This window comes from Procambarus clarkii, chromosome 32 (genome assembly GCF_040958095.1).
Source record: "Procambarus clarkii isolate CNS0578487 chromosome 32, FALCON_Pclarkii_2.0, whole genome shotgun sequence".
Taxonomy (NCBI): domain Eukaryota; kingdom Metazoa; phylum Arthropoda; class Malacostraca; order Decapoda; family Cambaridae; genus Procambarus; species Procambarus clarkii.
Window position 1 is genome coordinate 38,975,599 of NC_091181.1, and position 22,752 is coordinate 38,998,350.

General features: G+C 42.3%; 1 protein-coding gene across 2 annotated transcripts in view; it reads right to left on the minus strand.

Annotated features, from left to right (window-relative positions):
• LOC123759537 (nephrin) overlaps positions 1-22,752 on the minus strand; it is a 500,550-nt gene that overhangs the window by 165,509 nt on the left and 312,289 nt on the right. For both annotated transcript variants that reach the window (XM_069335264.1, XM_069335263.1), the window contains one exon: positions 5,300-5,438. In XM_069335264.1, coding sequence (XP_069191365.1) covers positions 5,300-5,438 — 139 coding nt within the window. The remainder of the gene's footprint in view (positions 1-5,299; positions 5,439-22,752) is intronic.

The following is a 22,752-nucleotide window of genomic DNA, read 5'->3' on the forward strand; positions in this document are numbered from 1 at the left end:
GGAAAGGAATAGTGTCCCAACCACTTGGACGGTCGGGGAATTGAGCGCCAACCTGCATAAAGCGAGACCGTTGCTCTACCGTCCAGCCCAAGTGGTTGGTTTCGAAAAATGGAAAGAAGTAAGGAAGAAAGCAAGCAAACCAACAAGCAAGGAATAAAGCAAGGGAATAAGGCAGGCAAAAGAGAAGTGAATAGTAGCGAAAACCACTCAAAGAATAACCGATAAACAACTCATAAACAACTCTAACAGGTAATCAGAGCAGAAATACTTTAGCAGAAAAGTTCTCGCGAGATTAGTGTCGCAAAAGGTGAGGGAATTGACCTGTTTAAGTTTGTGCCACGAGGAATGCTAAAGAAAATGATCTATTGATGTAACGACAGCATGTAGACGGGGTTAATGTTCAAGGATCAATGGAGGGGGACGTAGACACTAACATTATTTCACTCAAAGAATTCCTTCCAACAAAAGTCCTGATGCTTCTGGAATGAGTTTAGAAAAAGAGATGGAGAATGAAGGAATGAGAGAGAGAGAGAGAGAGAGAGAGAGAGAGAGAGAGAGAGAGAGAGAGAGAGAGAGAGAGAGAGAGAGAGAGAGAGAGAGAGAGAGAGAGAGAGAGAGAGACAGAGAGAGAGAGACATACAGACGAAGGAAAAGAGAGACGAAGGGAAATGGAGAAAAATGCACAGAGACTGAATGCTCGTTACAAATTCAACTCGCACCAGTGGTGGCCATCTACCTGGTTAGCCTGTTGTTGTTGTTGATGGTGAATTACCTTTGGGTGTTTTGGCTGTTAAGGGTCTTCCACCTCTGCTGCAGCAGCAGCAGCAGCCTTTTTCCAGTCTTTATTTTGGACGGGAGAAAATGGGTGAGGGTTGGCTTTGGAGGGATGATAGTGGAGAGGGGAAGTCTTACATCAATAAGACTCTAGTGTCCTTTTCCTTACACGTGGGACACGTGACATCAACATGACTATTGATCTGCTGGAGTGCTTTTTTTGTCAACTTGTATTGCTTCTTGCAGACCCATTTGTTGCTCTCTTGTTAGTGTTGATGGTTCGTTGTCTGTTTCTGGTTTTATGTTATCTTGAGGTTATCTTGAGATGATTTCGGGGGTTTTTAGTGTCCCCGCGGCCCGGTCCTCGACCAGGCCTCCACCCCCAGGAAGCAGCCCGTGACAGCTGACTAACACCCAGGTACCTATTTTACTGCTTGTTGTCGACGGTTTTGAATGTTTTCTTTATAAAAACATGTGTTGTAGGTCCTTTTGGGGGGCTGTGAGTGGTGAGGGTTTCATGTGATCTGTGAGGGTTCCTTGTGACCTGTGAGGGTTTCTTGTGATCTGTGAGGGTTCCTTGTGACCTGTGAGGGTTTCTTGTGACCTGTGAGGGTTTCTTGTGACCTGTGAGGGTTTCTTGTGACCTGTGAGGGTTTCCTGTGACCTGTGAAGCTCTCGCATGACTTGTGAGGCTCTTGCATGACCTGTGAGGCTCTCGCATGACCTGTGAGGCTCTCGCATGACCTGTGAGGCTCTTGCATGACCTGTGAGGCTCTTGCATGACCTGTGAGGCTCTTGCATGATCTGTGAGGCTCTCGCATGACCTGTGAGGCTCTCGCATGACCTGTGAGGCTCTTGCATGACCTGTGAGGCTCTTGCATGACCTGTGAGGCTCACTCGTGACCTGTGAGGTTCCCTGGTGACCTGTGAGGGCATGATCTATGAGGCTCCCTGGTGACCTGTGAGGGCATGATCTATGAGGTTCCCTGGTGACCTGTGAGGGCATGATCTATGAGGTTCCCTGGTGACCTGTGAGGGCATGACCTGTGAGTCTCCCTGGTGACCTGTGAGACCATGATCTATGAGGTTCCCTGGTGACCTGTGAGGGCATGACCTGTGAGTCTCCCTGGTGACCTGTGAGGGCATAATCTATGAGGCTCCCTGGTGACCTGTGAGGCTCCCTGGTGACCTGTGAGGTTCCCTGGTGACCTGTGAGGGCATGATCTATGAGGCTCCCTGGTGACCTGTGAGGTTCCCTGGTGACCTGTGAGGTTCCCTGGTGACCTGTGAGGCTCCCTGGTGACCTGTGAGGGCATGACCTGTGAGGTTCCCTGGTGACCTGTGAGGGCATGATCTATGAGGTTTCCTGGTGACCGCACCGGGTAACTATGAGGCTCGCCTTAGGAAGCCATTTTTCATTCTATTATTACCGGTTTGCATTAATTACCAGGACCTGTCGCACGTCGACAAACGGACGTCGTCCATCATCGTGCGACGGTGCCTTCTAGGGGGAGCTTCGTTGTTATTTGCTGTCTTTGTTGTTCTTGTTGATTTCATAGTTAATTTTTTTGTTTGGCTAGCAAGAACTGCACATTTTTATTTATTTACATTTTTGTGTCTGTTACGAAGTTGATATTCTTTTCTTTGTTAATATTTTGCTGTGCGTTGTTTGGCGTCCATTTGCCACTTTATTTGTTTTTTGTTTTGAGTAGTGTAAATATGTTTAGGTTGGCAGCTTGATGCCAAGTTTTATAGGTTATTGAAGCTTGCGTGATGAAACCTTTGAAAAAAAACACACGTTATTTTAGTGTTTTAAGAAACTCTGTCTGATCACCGCATATCTTACGTTTATAGTTAATTGTTTAATTTTCATAGAGAGAGAGAGACGAGGGATTTGGGATGGGTCGAGGGAAAGGAATAGCGCCCAACCACTTGGACGGTCGGGGATTGAACGCCGACCCGCATGGACCGAGACACACAGACCAGACACATCTCTGCTTTAGAGACCTATAAATGCTGTGACTGGATGCAGTACCCCGTGAAATACATTAAAAAAAAGGGCCATTTTTCTAATATATTTTTAGAAAAAATGTCCATTTTTCTAATATATTTTTAGAAAAAATGTCCATTTTTCTAATATATTTTTAGAAAAAATGGCCATTTTTCTAATATATTTTTAGAAAAAATGTCCATTTTTCTAATATATTTTTAGAAAAAATATCCATTTTTCTAATATATTTTTAGAAAAAATGTCCATTTTTCTAATATATATTTTTAGAAAAAATGGCCATTTTTCTAATATATTTTTAGAGTATTGCCATTTACATCTCTTAACTAAATTAGCGAATGGCTGTTTGGGATTCCAGAGGAATAAAGTTAAATTCGCCTCCACGAAGAATAGTCACGACAGGCGAGCCTCGGAGATTAAGCTGTTTCAATAAAGATTCACTGAATGGCGACGATACTGAGATATTTATGACATGCTCACAATGCAAATAATAATGATAATAAAGTATAAAAATTAATAAATATATGAAAACAATAATAATAGTTATAATACATATAAATTGTAATAATAATAATAAAATAATTAAATAACAATAATTAAAATAGTAACAGTAATGTCTTCTCACAGACATGATAACATAGAATAAAACCCATTGATTGATTAGACATACAAATATCGATTAGACATTCATACATTGATTAGACGTTGAGAAGTAAGTCTCGTCCTAATCCCACACTCAGACCTTAACAAAGCACTCAGGAGAGTGTGAAAGACTTGGTGTAAATTTTCTTTCATACATTTCACAAATACACAAGTGTGGGATTTTTATCCTAAATAATAATAGTAAATTTCACACAACATAGGTCATAAATATGTCCTCTTTATTTACCTATTTGTGTAATTGTCTGAAAACATAACCCAAAGTTGAGAGCCTCGTATTCTACTTAAAATCGAAAAAATATATATCATTAATATATATACATGCCTTTTAAACTGCACCTCTCTTCAAGTTTGGCTTGAAATTGTCCTAAATATTTTCAAGTTTTCAATTTTTTTTAAATTTTTTCAATTTTTCAATTTTTTCAACATGCAATCAAGTTTGATTGCATGTTTCTTCAAATCAGATATCTTGGAAGATATCACGGTAATGGCGTCATTATCCTATTAAAGACGATTTACACCAGACAAGGGAGGTCTCATCTTACTATCCCCAGAATCATCCTACTATCCCCAGAATCATCCTACTATCCCAAGAATCATCCTATTATCACTACAATCATCCTATTACCCCTACAGGCATTCTCCCTCCCAGGAGTATACGAAATAGAGGTAATATCTCTTCTTCGCCTGAGTCGATCTTCGCCAGAAAGAGCAGGTTTCTGCCGGAGCTTTTAAACTCACTTCCCTGAAGCCACTAATAGATAAGTACTTATAGAAAAGACACTAATCAACCCCCCTTCCCATCCCCCCTCGCCCCTATCCACACTATCCCTCCCTGTTCTACCCACCATCCTCCACCCTCGGCACAAAGTTCAATGCTGGAGGTCGTTCTTGAACACGACATAAAATATAGAGCTTTGTGGGGCTGGCACTGGCGGCAGTGAGGTAATTTCAGCCATCGCTTTGACACGTTCACCATCCGTCACATCCTCCCTCTCTGTAGGGAGAAGACAGGGAGGAAATGACGGTACGAAGGAAGGAAGAAGGAAGCATCTTTCTGTGGTAGTGACAAAGAAGAGAAAATTGTCATGAGGAGAGAGAGATGAATGACTGGAGAAGCTTAAAAGGAAAGAAGAGGAGAGAGAGAACTGGAGGAAATCTGAGGTTGAGGAAGTAGGAAGATAAGGAGATAAGAAGACAAGGATAGAGGAAGACATGGGGGAGATAGAAAATGTAGCCATGACAAAAAAATCTGATTTGTTGTGAAGTTAAACTTGTGGGTTTGAGAAGGACTGACTCAAAACAATAATAGGAAGAATGGAAAGAAAAGGCAGAGGACTAGAAAAGGTTTTAGGTTCAGAGAAGGAGACAAGATGATAGGGAGGAGGGAAAGGGGAAAGGAAAGGGTAGAAAGAGAAGTGGGGGGTTAAAATTTGAAAGGTGAAATGGAAGGTGAAATAGGACAGGGAAGAGAGGTGGTGGTGTGAACGGAATGAGAAGGCAACTTCAAACCCCCATTTCTCTCTCTCTCTCTCTTGTTCCCTTTCTTGTTCTCTCTCTCTCTCTCTCTCTCTCTCTCTCTCTCTCTCTCTCTCTCTCTCTCTCTCTCTCTCTCTCTCTCTCTCTCTCTCTCTCTCTCTTGGTCTCTCTTGGTCTCTCTCCCTCTCTTTCCAAAACATTCCAAACATGCATCTGCTTAAATATACCCCACACCCACCCACACCCACAATCCCACACACACACCGAACTAAACACCCACACACACACACACCCAAATACCCTCACACCCACCCACACACACACCCACCCACACCCACCCACACACCCACCCACACACACACCCACACACCCACGCACCTGTACACTGGCGTCTCCCCTGTAGCAATGTACCAGAGGGTGAGGGTAGGGGCGTCGAGGGGCGGAGACCGAATAGCACAGGGAAGAGAAGCGTTGTACCCCTGCACCACCTCCACTTGGGACGTATCCACCTCCGGATCTGTCGGGGAGAGAGAGAGAGAGAGAACAAGCGTCAGTCCGAGCCCGAGAGAGAGGGAAGGAAAGAGAGAGAGAGAGAGAGAGAGAGAGAGAGAGAGAGAGAGAGAGAGAGAGAGAGAGAGAACTTGGACGAGTGAGAGAGAGAGAGAGTTACATAGTGGTATAAGGCTGCTAAAGAGTGATAGAGAGCTTTCTACTATTCCTTTTCTCATCTTGCTATCCCTATACTCATCACTATCCATAGTATTGAGAGTGATGGAGACCGTGGGAGAGTGACGAAGGGCGAGGGGCAGTGATGGAATGCGTGAATGAATCACTTAGTACTTTGAAAAAAATGATAGAAACCTCAAGAAAATGCAGAATGTGGGTTGAAAGCTACGCAGAACTTGGAAAAGAGTGATAGAGAGGGTTATAGAGAGAGGCCGAGAGTGCTGAAAAGCGTGAGAGGCAGGAATAGCGTGGAAAGTGATGGAGTAAGGAATAAAGGGTTAGATAGGGATTAACAGGATTAAAATAATCCGAAGGAAATGGTCAGATTCGGATCAAACGAGAGAAAGTGAATATGATTGAGGGAGACTAATTATAAGAACACAATTTAGCTCAATGTACATTATCAGAAGCCATATTAAGATAGATGAAAGTTATGATTGCATGGGTAATATAAAACCAAATAATTAATATATATATAATTTTAATTCTCGAATCTTTTTTCTGGGTAACTTAAAATTTTAATTTAATCATATATTCCTTCGCACCATCTTCGTTTTATTCTTCGCTTTCTGAATCATGTATTCCTTACTTGACTTGCAAGATTCATCCCTGGATGATGAGTTATCCAGCCCGTTCTCCTGTTTGGATAACATTTATAGCAACTATATGGATATCGTTTCCACTACACATAAGGGTGGGAAAGAACACTGGCCGACCAATCGCAGTGTTCAAGAGAGAACTCGATAAACACCTCCAAAAGATACCTGATCAACCACGCTGTGAGTCATACGTCAGGCTGCGAGCAGCCGCGTCCAACAGCCTGGTAGAGCAGTCCAGCAAAGAGGAGGCCTGGGAGATGACCGGGCCGCGGGGACGCTATGCCCCGAAACCAACACAATAGAATTTGGTGCTAATGAATTTGGACAAACCGGTAATGACTTTGTATATATGTTGCTAATTAAGCCTAAACTAACCTAACTTTACTAGACCTAATATAGTACATATGTGTGCTATACTAGGCCGAGGAATATTTAAATTTGTATTTTTAGTTTATTTATTTTCTGACTCTGTAAAGTAAATTGTACCAATTCTAGTAATTGTTCATTACGCGAGTATATATACGATGGTCCAGATAGTTACAAAATGTACTATCTAAAAAGAAGGATGGGTTGAATAACAAATTCACCGTCCACTGAAGTCAACATTCAACAGCCTCAATTCTTATAATTAAAAGTCTTTCAAAACACTTGCATGAAACTACAGATTATATATATATATATATATATATATATATATATATATATATATATATATATATATATATATATATATATATATATATATATATATATATATATATAGGCACAATTAGAACCTGTAAAGTCTAAAATAGATTATCACGCTATTTCAGCCTCCATTAAAAGTCTTGAACTGTCTTTAACTACTCTGACAATTTAAAAGACATTTGCTTTTGTGGCTGTGTTCGTGAATTGCTGAAGTTTTACTTCCAGAACTACCACAATTGTCGTGGTTAAGATCGACGTTTTCCTCCCAGGTAGATGTGAATCCTCTCAGGTATGTGTGAATACTCCCAGGTACATATGAATTCTCCCAGGTATATATGAATCCTCCCAGGTATATGTAAATCCTCCCAAGTAAATGTGAACCCGTTTTCCCGAGTCAATCAACTTCATTAATGTTTTATAAATATATATTGATTTGTTAAAAATAATTGGAATGTAAATTTAAAATTTTTGCAAGTAAAGGCTTTCAGTTTTTCTTGAATGTTTATAAAATATGTTATCCGGTTCACTGGAGCGAATATAAAATTAACTCTATCAAATGACCTGTAAAATAATAAATTCTCTCGTTCTGAAGCGAAAATGTTCTATAATGTGTTTTTTTACTATAATACATTTTTTTTTTCATTATTAATGTATGTATATATTAAACGTAAAAATTAACTTTTAATTCCTGAATTTTTTTTATTATTGTCGCTAAAGCCAGAGTAAACTGCGGGATATTATCTGAGAGAGAACTAGTAAAGGTAATGGTAAACAGTTTACTATGGTATACCACTTCAGTTTTTAGCATGTTAAAGATGAGAAACAACTACACGTATGCTCGATGAGAACTCTGATATATATATTTTTATATATATTTTATAAATATATATAAGAATATATAAATATATATTCTTTGCAGACGAGGAGTCACAATAACGTGGCTGAAATATGTTGACCAAACCACACACTAGAAAGTTAAGGGACGACGACGTTTCGGTCTCTCGGTTCAGGACGGAGCGTAACGTCGTCGTCCCTTCACTTTCTAGTGTGTGGTTTGGTCAACATATGTTCTTCCCTTACTTATCTGTATTTAGAGGATTAATATACTTTTGTTCATTCTTCCTATACGGCTCAACAGCACTTTCCTCCTCTCTCAACTCAACAGAATGATCCAGGGTCTGTTTTTGCGTCTCTTGCCACTCTCTTTCAGTAGCTTTCCTGTATTGTGTCTCTCTGTCTCGTGGTTTTGTTCTCTCACTTTCTATGTATTTTGTCATTCTCTCTCTCTCTCTCTCTCTCTCTCTCTCTCTCTCTCTCTCTCTCTCTCTCTCTCTCTCTCTCTCTCTCTCTCTCTCTCTCTCTCTCTCTCTCTCTCTCTCTCTCTCCTTTCTGACCCAATCTTCCTCTTAGCTCTGTTGCCCCAGTTTGGTCCACCCTACCTCCACTCCCTCTCTCTCTTAAGCTCTTTCATGCATCAAATGCTAGCCAATATTTAAAGTTTTTTCCAGAATTGCTCTGATCTCTCTCGCGGAGTGAAATCTGCTGCCACAAGTCTTCAATTCAGTCATTAAGTCACACACTCAAACATACTCGAGTGCACTCACGAAAACCCAGAGCAATCGTGACGAATGAAGCTGTTGAGGTGCACTCAGAAATGCATTCAATGGGAGTGTTGCAACCAGAGGGGGAATATTGCATCAGGTTGGAAGATTTTTATAGCTCATTGTACCGTGAAAACATTTCGCATTTAACACGTCGACATGGCGACACATCACAATGTTTATGTATGTTTTGTTTCGAGTGTTGACTGTGGTTGAAGAGAGGATTCGAAGGGGTAACATTAGGAGGTGACTCGTAGGATACATTACAGTATATGTATACAACAGGGACACATTATATAGACCGTGGGGTTGTATTATGAAGTCCTGTGGGACACATTATATTGACAACGTTACGTAGTCCCTGTGGACACATAAATATACAGCAGGAACTCATTATACAGACAGCAGAGACTCATTATAATACAAAATGTGGTTTACTGGGGGTCCATCACTACATATTGGTAATTTTTTCGACCAACTAATTACTACTCAAAGCACTGTCATTTCAAGGGGATGACATGATGTAGGGAGAGACGCTTCTTGGCTCTCACAACTGTTAGGTGAGACATTCTAATTGTTTGGCGACAGAAATTGTGAGTTATGAGTACATCGTGAGTGTTGTGAGTGGTTGTGAGTGGTTGTGAATGATTGTGAGTGTAGGACTTGATCTGAATCTTCGTGAACGCTGCGTTTTCTCTTCTCAATGTGTGCGAATGGAGACTTAATTGGGCTGTTTACACACTTGTATTTTAGCAGTGATGTGATATAATGATGATGAGTTGGTTCCCTGAATGGTTCTTGGTTCTGTTATTAACGTGTACTGCCGTTACCACATGTTATGTTAACGGAGCTAAGGTCCGGACGTGAAATGATTAAATTCAACAGTGTAAATAGACTCATATGGCTATCTACACAGACATCTACCAGACATGCAGACGAGGAGTCACAATAACGTGGCTGAAATATACTGACCAAACTACACACTAGAAAGTGAAGGGACGACGACGTTTCGGTTCGTCCTGGACCATTCTCAAGTCGATTGTGACCATCGACCATTCTCAAATCTACCAGACATGGACACGCCCCATTTGGTAGACACTTCAACGTGGGACTTCGAACGCCATTTCTTTCCTCCTTCCCCCCCCCACATCCCTAATACCCTCATACCAAGCTGTTAAATATATGTATCTTACGACCCAGAGGCTAAGAGGGGGCAAGAGAACTTGGGGTGCTCAAAAGCACCCTTGAGAAAGATTTATTTTAGGGTCGACGCCCTTGTGCGAGTCCCGCACTGTGCCGGAGCACCTTCAGATTTACACAACGACCAGAACCCGTCAGGACCGGGTCGGCGTTCGGAGGCTTGACCAGGGCGAGGGTCCTCTTGGAACTGGTTTACGAGTTAGAGGTGTCACCGCCGGCGAAGCCTCGGAGGCATACAGCCTCGTCAGGCGGCACCTAACCGCTCGAATTGAGCTGGTTCTTAATGCCTGTGGAACGAGGGGTGGAAAGTCGTAAATTACCCGAGTCTCCTGTTGTCACGGGCATATGGTGGTCGAGGAGGCTAGAGGACATGGAGGAGGACCTTCAAGGAGGACACTAGATGGAGTCTAAGGGGAGGAGAGAGGGCCAGGGCCATGGAGGAGCATTGCCAGGGTCGGAGGGCCACGGTATAGCTCGGCTTTCAGAAGCGGTGAGAGGGCGGGAACGGAGTTTAAGGTCGTCTAAGCTACTGGATGATGACAGCATGGTGTTAAGATGAGACTCTGAAGGTTAATCTTTGGCCCGGCGGATCTTTTACTTGCGGGCGCGCGCACACGCACACGCACACACACACACGCGCGCTCACACACACACACACACACACACACACACACACACACACACACACACACACACACACACACACACACACACACACACACACACACACACACAATCCAGAGTGTGTGTGTGTGTGTAGTCACTGAAATAGCAAAATCATTTCCCCCTTTTCACCGTTTTTCCCTTTATCCCTGTTCACCCCCGGCGGCGCCCGGGTCTCTCTCTCCCCCCTTCCCCACCCCCTACTCCCCCCCCCTCTCCCAGGCTCCCCAGTCTAACATTAGTAGGACAGATGAGTCTTAGTGCGGATGGATGTTGCTTTAATTAGCGAGCTTGGAAATTAGTGTAATTTGCCCTTTCCTGCTAAGGAGGACATGGAGCTCGGCCCTGTGTGTTCTGCCCGGACATGGGGGCTCGAACCTGTGTGTTCTGCCCGGACATGGGGGCTCGAACCTGTGTGTTCTGCCCGGATATGGGGGCTCGAACCTGTGTGTTCTGCCCGGACATGGGGGCTCGAACCTGTGTGTTCTGCCCGAACATGGGGGCTCGAACCTGTGTGTTCTGCCCGGACATGGGGGCTCGAACCTGTGTGTTCTGCCCGGACATGGGAGCTCGAACCTGTGTGTTCTGCCCGGACATGGGGGCTCGAACCTGTGTGTTCTGCCCGGACATGGGGGCTCGGCCCTGTGTGTTCTGCCCGGACACGGGGCTCGAACCCACATATATACTCCATAGTTTTGCGTGAGCAGAAGCGTATGAACCCGACCAACCCACCTACCTTGAGGTTACCTTGAGGTGCTTCCGGGGCTTAGCGTCCCCGCGGCTCGGTCGTCGACCAGGCCTCCTGGTTGGGGGTGCTTTCTAACCTCTCTATATCAACGTTGATATCCCAAATGAGCATCAATTTTGTGGTGTTCTAATTTCACGTTGTCGTTGACAGCGTCTAAATTAAAGTGCATTAAGAGCAAGGATAATTTGCTCCATGAGTTTAATTTTATGCAGACGTGGAAATGAACAATTAAGCGCGAAACCTCGCTAGTGAATTAAAAAGAAAAACAGACAGGCAGTATACAGCTCATATGATATTACCCCCTACAGCAGAGGCTTGGAAAAAATAAAAAAAAATCAGAAATAGAAGGAAATGAATTGTACCTATTTTCACAACTAGGTACACTTCATTTCCTTCTCGGGAATTGCACATTAGTTAGATAACCAGACAAATCAGCTCGTTTCAAGCCAGTATGAACCACAATCAAGGGATTTTAAGTGTCATCAGTGTCTCGTGACGAGGTTTCGAACCTCGTCACGGCCCTTGTGAATTTGTTCACTTGATGCATCACGCTATTGTGATTATCTGTGTGTAAATCAGAATGTTGTTTTCTTAAGGTATACCCACTTGGTCTTAGGAAATTAAGGTAAGGTTATTATTAGAACTTTATTTGTTAAAATTATATTACACTTCGAAGGAGTACGAGGACAAGACGCTGGAAATTAAGGAACGGTGTTCATTTACTAAAATCAGCTTTAATCGAACGCCGACCCAACAAGAAGCTAGGCCGTTGCTGAACCAACCTACCCAAGTAAATGACAGTGGGCCATGTTGTCGTTGTTGTTGTTTTAGATTTAGCTACTCAGAACGAAATGTTCATGTAGCACGGGCTATGGCGAGCCCGTAATTGAGTTACCTCCCAGCTGCACTTGTAACCAAGTCTGAGTCTGTGTATGGCTACTGCAACGACTCTGGATATCTTTTTGTCAGGCTTGAAAGAGTAGTACTCAGTGGCCAGTTCGTACCATATCGCAGTGGATCTTCCTTCCGCTACTTTGGCTCTGTGGCGACTTTTGATAGTTGGGAGAATTTTCTTCTTGACTTGCTCCTTAATCTGTTAAAAACCTGGAGGTATTTTAACCTGTACACACGGGCTACCATAACGACGTCCTATGTAACAATTCGCCCAGTCACCTGACTCCTGTTTGGGACATGTTCACGCGAAAAGTTTATATTCAACAAATTAAGTAAACTAACTATATACAATTCTGTTTAAATACAGTTAAATCACCTCATAATACTGCAACTGCTATTGTTAGGCTTTATAATGAGCTGAGATAAGAACTGACCTCCTTGTTGGCAGAGTACAATGAGTTTGTTAAAAAACCGAGAGAGAGAGAGAGAGAGAGAGAGAGAGAGAGAGAGAGAGAGAGAGAGAGAGAGAGAGAGAGAGAGAGAGAGAGAGAGAGAGAGAGAGAGAGAGAAAGAGAGAGAGAGAGAAAGAGAGAGAGAGAGAGAGAGAGAGAGAGAGAGAGAGAGAGAGAGAGAGAGAGAGAGAGAGAGAGAGAGAGAGAGAGAGAGAGAGAGAGAGAGAGAGAGAGAGAGAGAGAGAGAGAGAGAGAGAGAGAGAGAGAGAGAAAGAGAGAGAGAGAGAGAGAGAGAGAGAGAGAGAGAGAGAGAGAGAAAGAGAGAGAGAGAGAAAGAGAGAGAGAGAGAGAGAGAGAGAGAGAGAGAGAGAGAGAGAGAGAGAGAGAGAGAGAGAGAGAGAGAGAGAGAGAGAGAGAGAGAGAGAGAGGCCATTTTCAAAAGAAGGCCCTACATCATTACGACTATATAGCACATGGAAGGAATCAGGATAAGGATTTGAGATAAGATGGGGAAAGGAATGGAGCCCAACCACTCGGGGATTGAACACCGACCTGCATGAAGCGGGACCGTCGCTCTACCGTCCAGCCCAAGTGGTTGGGAAGAGAGAGAGAGATGGAGAGAGGGAGAGGGAGAGGGAGAGGGAGAGGGAGAGGGAGAGGGAGAGGGAGAGGGAGGGAGTACTAGTAGCGGTGTATTTTATTCATATTATTAATTCAAAACTTCAAGATGCATTGATGTTTATCAGCTGTCAATCATCACCACTTTTTTATTTGCAACTGAGACGCACCGAAGTCCTCTTCCCGAGGACCTCAAGCTTCTCTGAAAACCATTTGACCCCAACGATAATTTCCCGGTTGCAATTCTTTTACCATGTCGTAGCTCAGTCGATTAAGGCATTGTCTGGGATCCTCTCGGACGTAGGTTCGAGTCCTCGTCACGGCCCTTGTGGATTTGTTCATCCCGATGATGTTTGTCCTCCCTTCATTATAAGCTTACACAGTTCGTAGATAATGCTTCATTATACGCATATTCTCTTCTGTGTTTCAGTTTCATTGTATCCCTTGCGAGGCTTGTGTATAATGTCAATAATTATTCACGTTTTGTGTTACCGGCCGGCACGCGAGGGCCGGATTACTGCAGGATATCCGGCTCTTCTCGCACGTTATCCGGCAGTAAGCGTTCGTTATCAGCGTTATCGGCTTTTATATCATCCTTATGTTTCATATTAAATTTACACAGCGGATGCTAAAATGGAATTCAGATATCCCCGAATTTATTGGATTCTAAATAGTAATCGATAAACGATTTCCTTTTGCAATGGAATCTAATACAATCTCACGTATAGGAGAATACACCTTCTCTCCCCCCCCCCAACACACACACACACCATAACACCTCCCCCCCTCTCTCTGCTCAGCGATAATACACTCTTTCCATTGCTCCAGAGCCCATTGCTGATACCATCAATGTCAGTTCCTCTGCGTTATCTCAGCATCGGTATTTCCTCGGTTTTTCTATCGGATTTACGGCAGTTCCCCCCCTTTCCTCTCCTCTTGCAATGGTTACGCCGTAGGGGAGAAGGGTACTTCTGAGAAGGGTACGGCAAGCAGGAGAGGTGCCGTCGCTGCTCAGGAGCACACAAGATGGGAGATCTCGTTAATGAATGGGATGATAGGAGAGATGGAATGTGGGTTCCGATGGTTGACCCACTATGGGGAGGATCGAGGTGGCCGGCTTACTGAGTGGGTTCATTGAGTTCCAGGTTGTCCGTATTTGGGAACACTTTTAGGGGCTTGGTTCTTTAGAGTGGGTTCAGGAAGACCAGACCACACGCTGGGAAATGAAGGGACGACGACGACGTTTCGGTCCGTCCTGGACCATTGTCTTCAGAAAGGTGCTTGAGCGGGGTCTCAAGGTGGGGTGCTGGGTTGCTTGGAGGGTTTTAAACGAGAGAGAGAAAGATGTTTGTTTAGGTTAGAGACTGGGTAAACAGAGGTCTGTGTGTACTCACCTAATTGTACTCACCTAATTGTGCTTGCGGGGGTTGAGCTTTGGCTCTTTGGTCCCGCCTCTCAACTGTCAATCAACTGGTGTACAGATTCCTGAGCCTATTGGGCTCTATCATATCTACATTTGAAACTGTGTATGGAGTCAGCCTCCACCACATCACTTCCTAGTGCATTCCATTTATTAACTACTCTGACACTGAAAAAATTCTTTCTAACGTCTCTGTGGCTCATCTGGGTACTAAGTTTCCACCTGTGTGTGTGTGTGTGTGTGTGTGTGTCTGAGTGTGTGTGTGTGTCTGTGTGTGTGTGTGGTAACACTCGACTGCTCTGCTTGCTTCATTAAACTTGATGTTTATAAGAGAGATTTGCGCTTGAATGTGTTGTTCCCACGTTATATCTCTCGATCAGAACTCCTTAGCCATTTTCTCCTCCTCCTCCTCCTCCATCTCTCTGTCTCTGAACATGCAATTTTATGAACTGCTGAGAAGCTCTCTGGGTAAAATAATATTTCAGACTTCATGGGACTCGCAAGAGATTGCAGGGAGGCTCTGATCTTTCTATCTGTAAGAGTTCAGTGAATCTGACCCCGACTATGACCGTCCCCTACCACCCATCAAGCACCCTGCAAAGTTTGGTTTGGATAGCAGCAAGCGCTTGGCTTTACACGCTTGGGGCTTGAACACACAATAGATGGATTGTTAGATGGACAGATATTAATAGGTATATATATGTACATATACATATATATACTCCCAGATGCCACGCAACTGGTATGTACAAGACGCCTTAATCCACTTGACCATCACGACCGGACAAAATGAGGTGATAGCCGAGGCTATTTGAACCACCCCACCGCCGGCACTCGGATAGTAAACCACCCCACCCCGGCGGTGGGGTGGTTCAAATAGCCTCGGCTATCACCTCATTTTGTCCGGTCGTGATGGTCTAGTGGATTAAGGCGTCTTGTACATACCAGTTGCGTGGCATCTGGGAGTATGGGTTCGAGTCACTTCTGGGGTGTGAGTTTTCAGTTGCATATTGTCCTGGGGACCATTCAGGCTTGTTCGCATTTGTGTTCCTCACGTGTGCCCCAAAGAATGAGGTGATTTGGTAAAATGCTATGCCCAAGATTACTATCCGAGTGCCGGCGGTGGGGTGGTTCAAATAGCCTCGGCTATCACCTCATTTTGTCCGGTCGTGATGGTCAAGTTGATTAAGGCGTCTTGTACATACCAGTTGCGTGGCATCTGGGAGTATGGGTTCGAGTCACTTCTGGGGTGTGAGTTTTCAGTTGCATATTGTCCTGGGGACCATTCAGGCTTGTTCGCATTTGTGTTCCTCACGTGTGCCCCAAAGAATGAGGTGATTTGGTAAAATGCTATGCCCAAGATTACTATCCGAGTGCCGGCGGTGGGGTGGTTCAAATAGCCTCGGCTATCACCTCATTTTGTCCGGTCGTGATGGTCAAGTGGATTAAGGCGTCTTGTACATACCAGTTGCGTGGCATCTGGGAGTATGGGTTCGAGTCACTTCTGGGGTGTGAGTTTTCAGTTGCATATTGTCCTGGGGACCATTCAGGCTTGTTCGCATTTGTGTTCCTCACGTGTGCCCCAAAGAATGAGGTGATTTGGTAAAATGCTATGCCCAAGATTACTATCCGAGTGCCGGCGGTGGGGTGGTTCAAATAGCCTCGGCTATCACCTCATTTTGTCCGGTCGTGATGGTCAAGTGGATTAAGGCGTCTTGTACATACCAGTTGCGTGGCATCTGGGAGTATGGGTTCGAGTCACTTCTGGGGTGTGAGTTTTCAGTTGCATATTGTCCTGGGGACCATTCAGGCTTGTTCGCATATATATATATATACATATACATATATATTCATCTAGATTCATTAATGTGTGAATGTTTGATAGATAACAAAAAAATTAACAGTTGGTGAGATTTCGCAGTCCAGTTATCCTAACGAGACAGATGTGGCATTATTGAATTGGCTGTGTCTCAGTTTCAACTAACAAGCATGAAGCCACGTCGGTACAAAACCCTATTTGATTATATATATATATATATATATATATATATATATATATATATATATATATATATATATATATATATATATATATATATATATATATATATATATATATATATATATATAACATAGAATAGAAAGGATCAATGATTGTAGCACGAATCTTCTTTATACTTGGTATGTCCTACGCTTGGGAAGGAAGTTTGAAAACTTTGTCTTAAAAGTGAGTTTGAACTCTATAATTGGATCTGATCAGTCCCATAAACTGATTCAAGTTAATTGGTATACGATATCCTAAACAACTTCGTATTCAGATAACTAATTTAAACAGTATTGTTGGCCAACCTTGCCTAAACAGTCATATTTTTACCGTTGATGTGGGTTTCAGGAGACTGGATCGGTGTGATAGCAACCACTAGGAATTGTTTCCTACTCTCCAATTCTAGGAGGCTTCCTCTCTCTTCCTCATTTGGTACCTGGTACCCTAGAGTACCAAATTTAGTACCTAGGTCACTAGTTGACCTCGGTAACAATCACGTAATTGTTTTTTCAAGCTTCCGAGTCCAAAAACGGGATTTATAAAACTGGTGATCAGTGGCAGATGTAATCTGGTTTGAAGCAAAGAATATTTTGGTTTTTATTTGTGTTCTTTATTGGAGCTTTTTTGAGATTGATTCCTAGAGTCATAAGTGATAAAGGCAAGAGTGACAGCGACAAAGTCAGGACTTTTTTTTTTTTTTATTAACATATTAGGTACATCTGCATTAGTGCAGCTACCCTAGACTATATGAAGTGGAGTACAGTGTGTCAAAAAAGCTAACTAGGTGATGCTATAAAATCCCCATCACACAGGATGGTTAGTCATACAGAGGCATGTGATTAGCGGTCTGCACTGGCAGACTCCGGATGCATTTTGAGGATATCAACAACACACTGAGGGTCATGGTGGGCATATAAGTCTACGGTGTTTGCACACACATTTCATTTATTATTGTTTCAGCAACTGTGGAGAGCTAGTAGGTCTGTCCATAGGCACTAACAACCCAGGTAACATTGATGACCAGACCACACACTAGAAGGTGAAGGGACAAGGACGTTTCGGTCCGTCCTGGACCATTCTGAAGTCGATTGTGACCATTCATAATCCTGGACCATTCACAATCGACTTGAGAATGATTCAGGACGGACCGAAACGCCGTCGTCCCTTCACCTTCTAGTGTGTGGTCTGGTCAACAATCTTCAGCCACGTTATTGTGACTCCTCGCCTGCAAGCCAGGTAACATTCTTCCCATCAAGAACAAATAAAGAGTATATAATTATCAACGAAAATTAATAATTTCACAACAACAACAACAACCCGCCAAACACACACCGAAACTACGACGTTGGTACAACGTTCGACCAAGTTTTAACACCTCCTAACCAGTTATAACAACCAATGTATCAAGTTGTAACAAGGTTCTAATACGTCATAAACACATTAAGCCAAGATGTAACAACTTTATTACCCGTTGTAACAAGCGGAAAATAGTACAGTTTCGGTTTGTGTTTCCAGGGAACAGCAGCATATCAACACCAAAGACAAATCTTACTAGCTAGTGAAAACGTATTTTTTTGTAAGCTGTCAATCACTGACATAACCCAGCATATAGGTCAGCTTAAAGCTGTTCATCGGACAATGTCTGGCACCTTTCAACATTATCCAAACAGAATTTTCGTCTGCATTTTGGCATTTCGAAATTAGCATTTGCTAATCTGCTAATCATTTGCCTGATGTCCCATGTCATATATATTCACCAAACTTAAATAAAGTTTCACATTTATTTAGTGTTGACTGTAGTTACTGTCGACATAGATAATAGGTAAAAAAGCATGGCATATGGTCCTCGAAATAGGAATCCATACATTGTTTTCATTATCCAAACATAAATAATTTTTAATCCATAAAATCTAGCAGCAAATGTTTCAACTATCACGAAGATAATTCTATTCCAGCCCTGAAAGTATCCAACATCGCAATTATGACCCCAGGAGATATTTTTTTTAATCACCAAATAACCAAATTGCCTGTGAATAACGGTGATTTTTGATATAACATATTTAAAGTAAATACTACAGAAATTGCATTAATTTTCTGAAAGAATCTTTATATTGTTTGCTAAATAACATCCGATATAAATTGTTTTTTTCTCTAAAATGTTTTTTCAAATCTTTATTTCCAAGAAATTCATGTTAATTAGCCACTGCGGTCCCAAATAAAATGATGGTCAGTATTTATTTTCATAACTCCAGTTGTGTGGTCAAAAGGCAATACTAATATATTGCTGATTATTTCAGAATTGAATTCCACCGAAATTCTTAAATTCCCAATTGCCTCTAAGGAAACAGTATCATTTATTTCCTCTGGTAATAAATTAAAGGTTAGCAGAGTTCTCCCCATTACGAACAATTTGTTCAATGAAATATTATCAATGTCAAAGCCTATGGAATTCATGATGATCTAATTAATTTTAGTACATTTGTGGGGGAATTTGCTCGCAATATATATCTGAGGCTATATATATATATATATATATATATATATATATATATATATATATATATATATATATATATATATATATATATATATATATATATATATATGTCGTACCTAGTAGCCAGAACGCACTTCTCGGCCTACTATGCAAGGCCTGATTTGCCTAATAAGCCAAGTTTTCCTGAATTATTATATTTTTTCAATTTTTTTTCTTATGAGATGATAAAGCTACGCATTTCATTATGTATGAGGTCAATATTTTTTTATTGAAGGTAAAATTAACGTAGATATATGACCAAACCTAACCAACCCTACCTAACCTAACCTAACCTATCTTTTTAGGTTAGGTTAGGTTAGGTAGCCGAAAAAGTTAGGTTAGGTTTGGTTAGGTAGGTTAGGTAGTCGAAAAAAAATTAATTCATGAAAACTTGGCTTATTAGGCAAATCGGGCCTTGCATAGTAGGCAGAGAAGTGCGTTCTGGCTATTAGGTACGACATATATATATATATATATATATATATATATATATATATATATATATATATATATATATATATATATATATATATATATATATATATAAACTTAACAATTGTTTGTTATAACACATTAACTAGACTATATAACTACTACTACACTAACTATAACCCATTTTTAGCGGTATCATTCTCGATTTCTCAGGCTAAGGACAACATATCCAAAGAAATGAACCGCGATGCAGAATACAATATATGAATCTTGACATTTATTAACTACTAAATTAAGTAGTAATGTATTAATATTTTATCCGGCTGGTAATTGTAGATTCAATCATTCGTGGTAAACTCAATTTAGGAAATCCATCCATTATTGCCGCTGTATAATTTTCCAATGGAACTGGATCCCAACACTTGTTGTATTAAATCCCATAATGCTATCCCGTTCGATATTACACAAGCAGCTATTGACAATGAAATGGAAAGGATAGTAATGACCTCCTCTTCATGCTTAATAAAATGCATTTTTTTTACTGGACATTGAAAGTTTCTTGCATGCCAGTGAAAACAATACCTCACACACTAAAAGGTGAAGGGACGACGACGTTTCGGTCCGTCCTGGACCATTCTCAAGTCGATTGTCGACTTGAATCGACTTGAGAATGGTCCAGGACGGACCGAAACGTCGTCGTTCCTTCACCTTCTAGTCTGTGGTCTGGTCAACTTACTTTAGCCACGTTATTGTGACTCGTCGCCTGCACAATACCTCACTTGATTTCTTTAACTTTTTCAAAACTATATTTTTCACCCGCAGTATACTTTTGAAAAAAATATATTAATACTTTCCGATAATGATTATTACGGACGTTTGGAACTGATCCATAACTTTTTTCTTGTCGAAGTAATAACATTTACTCGGCAAGCTTATTAACTCTCTGTATTTTTGGACTAATGGAGTCTCTATATCAGGAATAAAATGTGTTAACTCACCGATCAAATGAAGAGTTCTATGTTGACCAGACCACACACTAGAAAGTGAAGGAATGACGACGTTTCGACTTGAGAATGGGCCAGGACAGACCGAAACGTCGTCGTCCCTTCACCTTCTAGAGTGTGTGGTCTGGTCAACATACTTCACCCACGTTATTGTTACTCCTCGCCTGTATCATACACCAGATACAACTCATCGCGAGGCGTATCTAGTATATGTAACTTTAAACTTCATTTGTAGTTATCCTCTTAACGCCTACGTAAACGTTTTCTATTTTAAATACAGCTGGTAAGTGGATTTGTGTTAATTCTTCTTTATATAACCCACTGTCAATAGCTGTATTATTTAAATCTTATATATGTCACACAGCAGCACAAGTTGGCTTCTATCTACACGTATAATTCTGAAACATTCTCCCGTGTTTTGTCTAACGAAACCCTTCTTGAACGCAGAAAGCTCAGTCGATAGTGTAATATATGAACTATCGCATGCAGCTGGTTGAGAAATGATGCAGGTCTTGGCTTAATGCTCACTCTCCATACATTATACTGAATGGGTTCGTTATCGCTGTGGGCCGGAATAAAGTGTGAAGACAATCGACTTGAGAATGGTCCAGGACGGACCGGAACGTCGTCGTCCTTTCACCTTCTAGTGTGTGGTCTGGTCAACATACTTTAGCCACGTTATTGTGACTCCTCGCTTGCATAAAGTGTGAACTTTGGCCGTGGTCCAGTCCACCCTAATCCTTCTGTGAGGCAACCGGCCCGTTCTCATAAACAAAGGCTAAAGTTCATTCCAAGCATCCGCCAAACCCCCTGTTTATGAATGAAAAACGGTTTGCACTCGACTTACAACTGATGACGTCCGAACACTTCCGGAAAAAGTGCTTCGGAGGCGACTTTTGTTCGAACTACAACGCTGTAAATGCTTCACCCACGTGCAACAAATACAAATAACCGCCAACAGAACCTAAACACCTAACCTAAGCAATGCCTAAATATGCACAGTATGCAAAATATATATAACAATATTAATTTATATTTGAGTAAGGGAGACATGGGTACCACAATCATCATACCATATCACCACTACCACAATCCACCACCACAATCCACCACCACCACCACCACCAAGCTCCAGATGCCTGGAAACCAATACTTAGCTTCACCCTAGGGACCTCTGACGGCTGAGCAGAGAAGTTGGAGCCGAACTGGAGAAGTAATGGGTGCAGGGAAGGGAGTTGGGGCACACTGGAGCTCCTCCTCTCAAGGTAAGGGCAGCAGGAATTTGGAGTGAGTTGGAGGTAGTGCCCCTAGAGGGATGCTGGCCACTGAAGGTTTGGGTTGGAAGTTTGAAGAGGGCCACTGACTGGGGGCTTTCAGGTAAGTGGTCTCCAGCCTAGTTAGAAATGGAACAGGTAGACCATTGGCCATTTACTCTGGTAAATGGTTTCAAGGCTGTTAGAAAAAGCGTACATTATGGGTTGGTAATTGTGGTAATAACTCCTGAGGGGTTATAATGTTATGGAAGTGGGTCATTGATTCTAGTCAGCTTTCTTGATGCTGTTTTAAATGGGCCAAAATGTGTCTTATGGTTCTGTTAAGAGGTCTAGACACTATTTTAAGAATAAGGTGAATGTTGGTTGGACATTCACGTAAGGTGTTCACTGCTTCATTGATGGGAGAGTATTGGCTCCAGGGAAGCACTCAGCATTCTTACTTTTGGTGTGTGTACTCACCTAGTTGTACTCACCTAGTTGTGGTTGCGGGGGTTGAGCTCTAGCTCTTTGGTCCCGCCTCTCAACTGTCAATCAAATGGTGTACAGATTCCTGAGCCTATTGGGCTCTATCATATCTACATTTGAAACTGTGTATGGAGTCTGCTTCCACCACAAGCCTCCATATCACGAAGCAAACTGTAAGAACCAATCAGAGTGAAGCAAGACGATGATTATCACCCTGGGAAACCTTAAGGATTGGCCAAGACATGTCCCTTTCTGCCCGAGTGTCAAGAAGGTCACACGCCTATCATCTGCCGCTACATCAATGCTGGACAGACACCGTCAACCAAAACATGTCATCAACAGGACTGGCTCCACAGAAGTACGGTATCCAGTAGTGAGTATGAGCCCAGGAGCTAACCTCTAGACACCAAGAACCGTGTCACTGTGTTTCTGAAGAGTCGACTGATGCAGCCACGAACAGTTCCACTC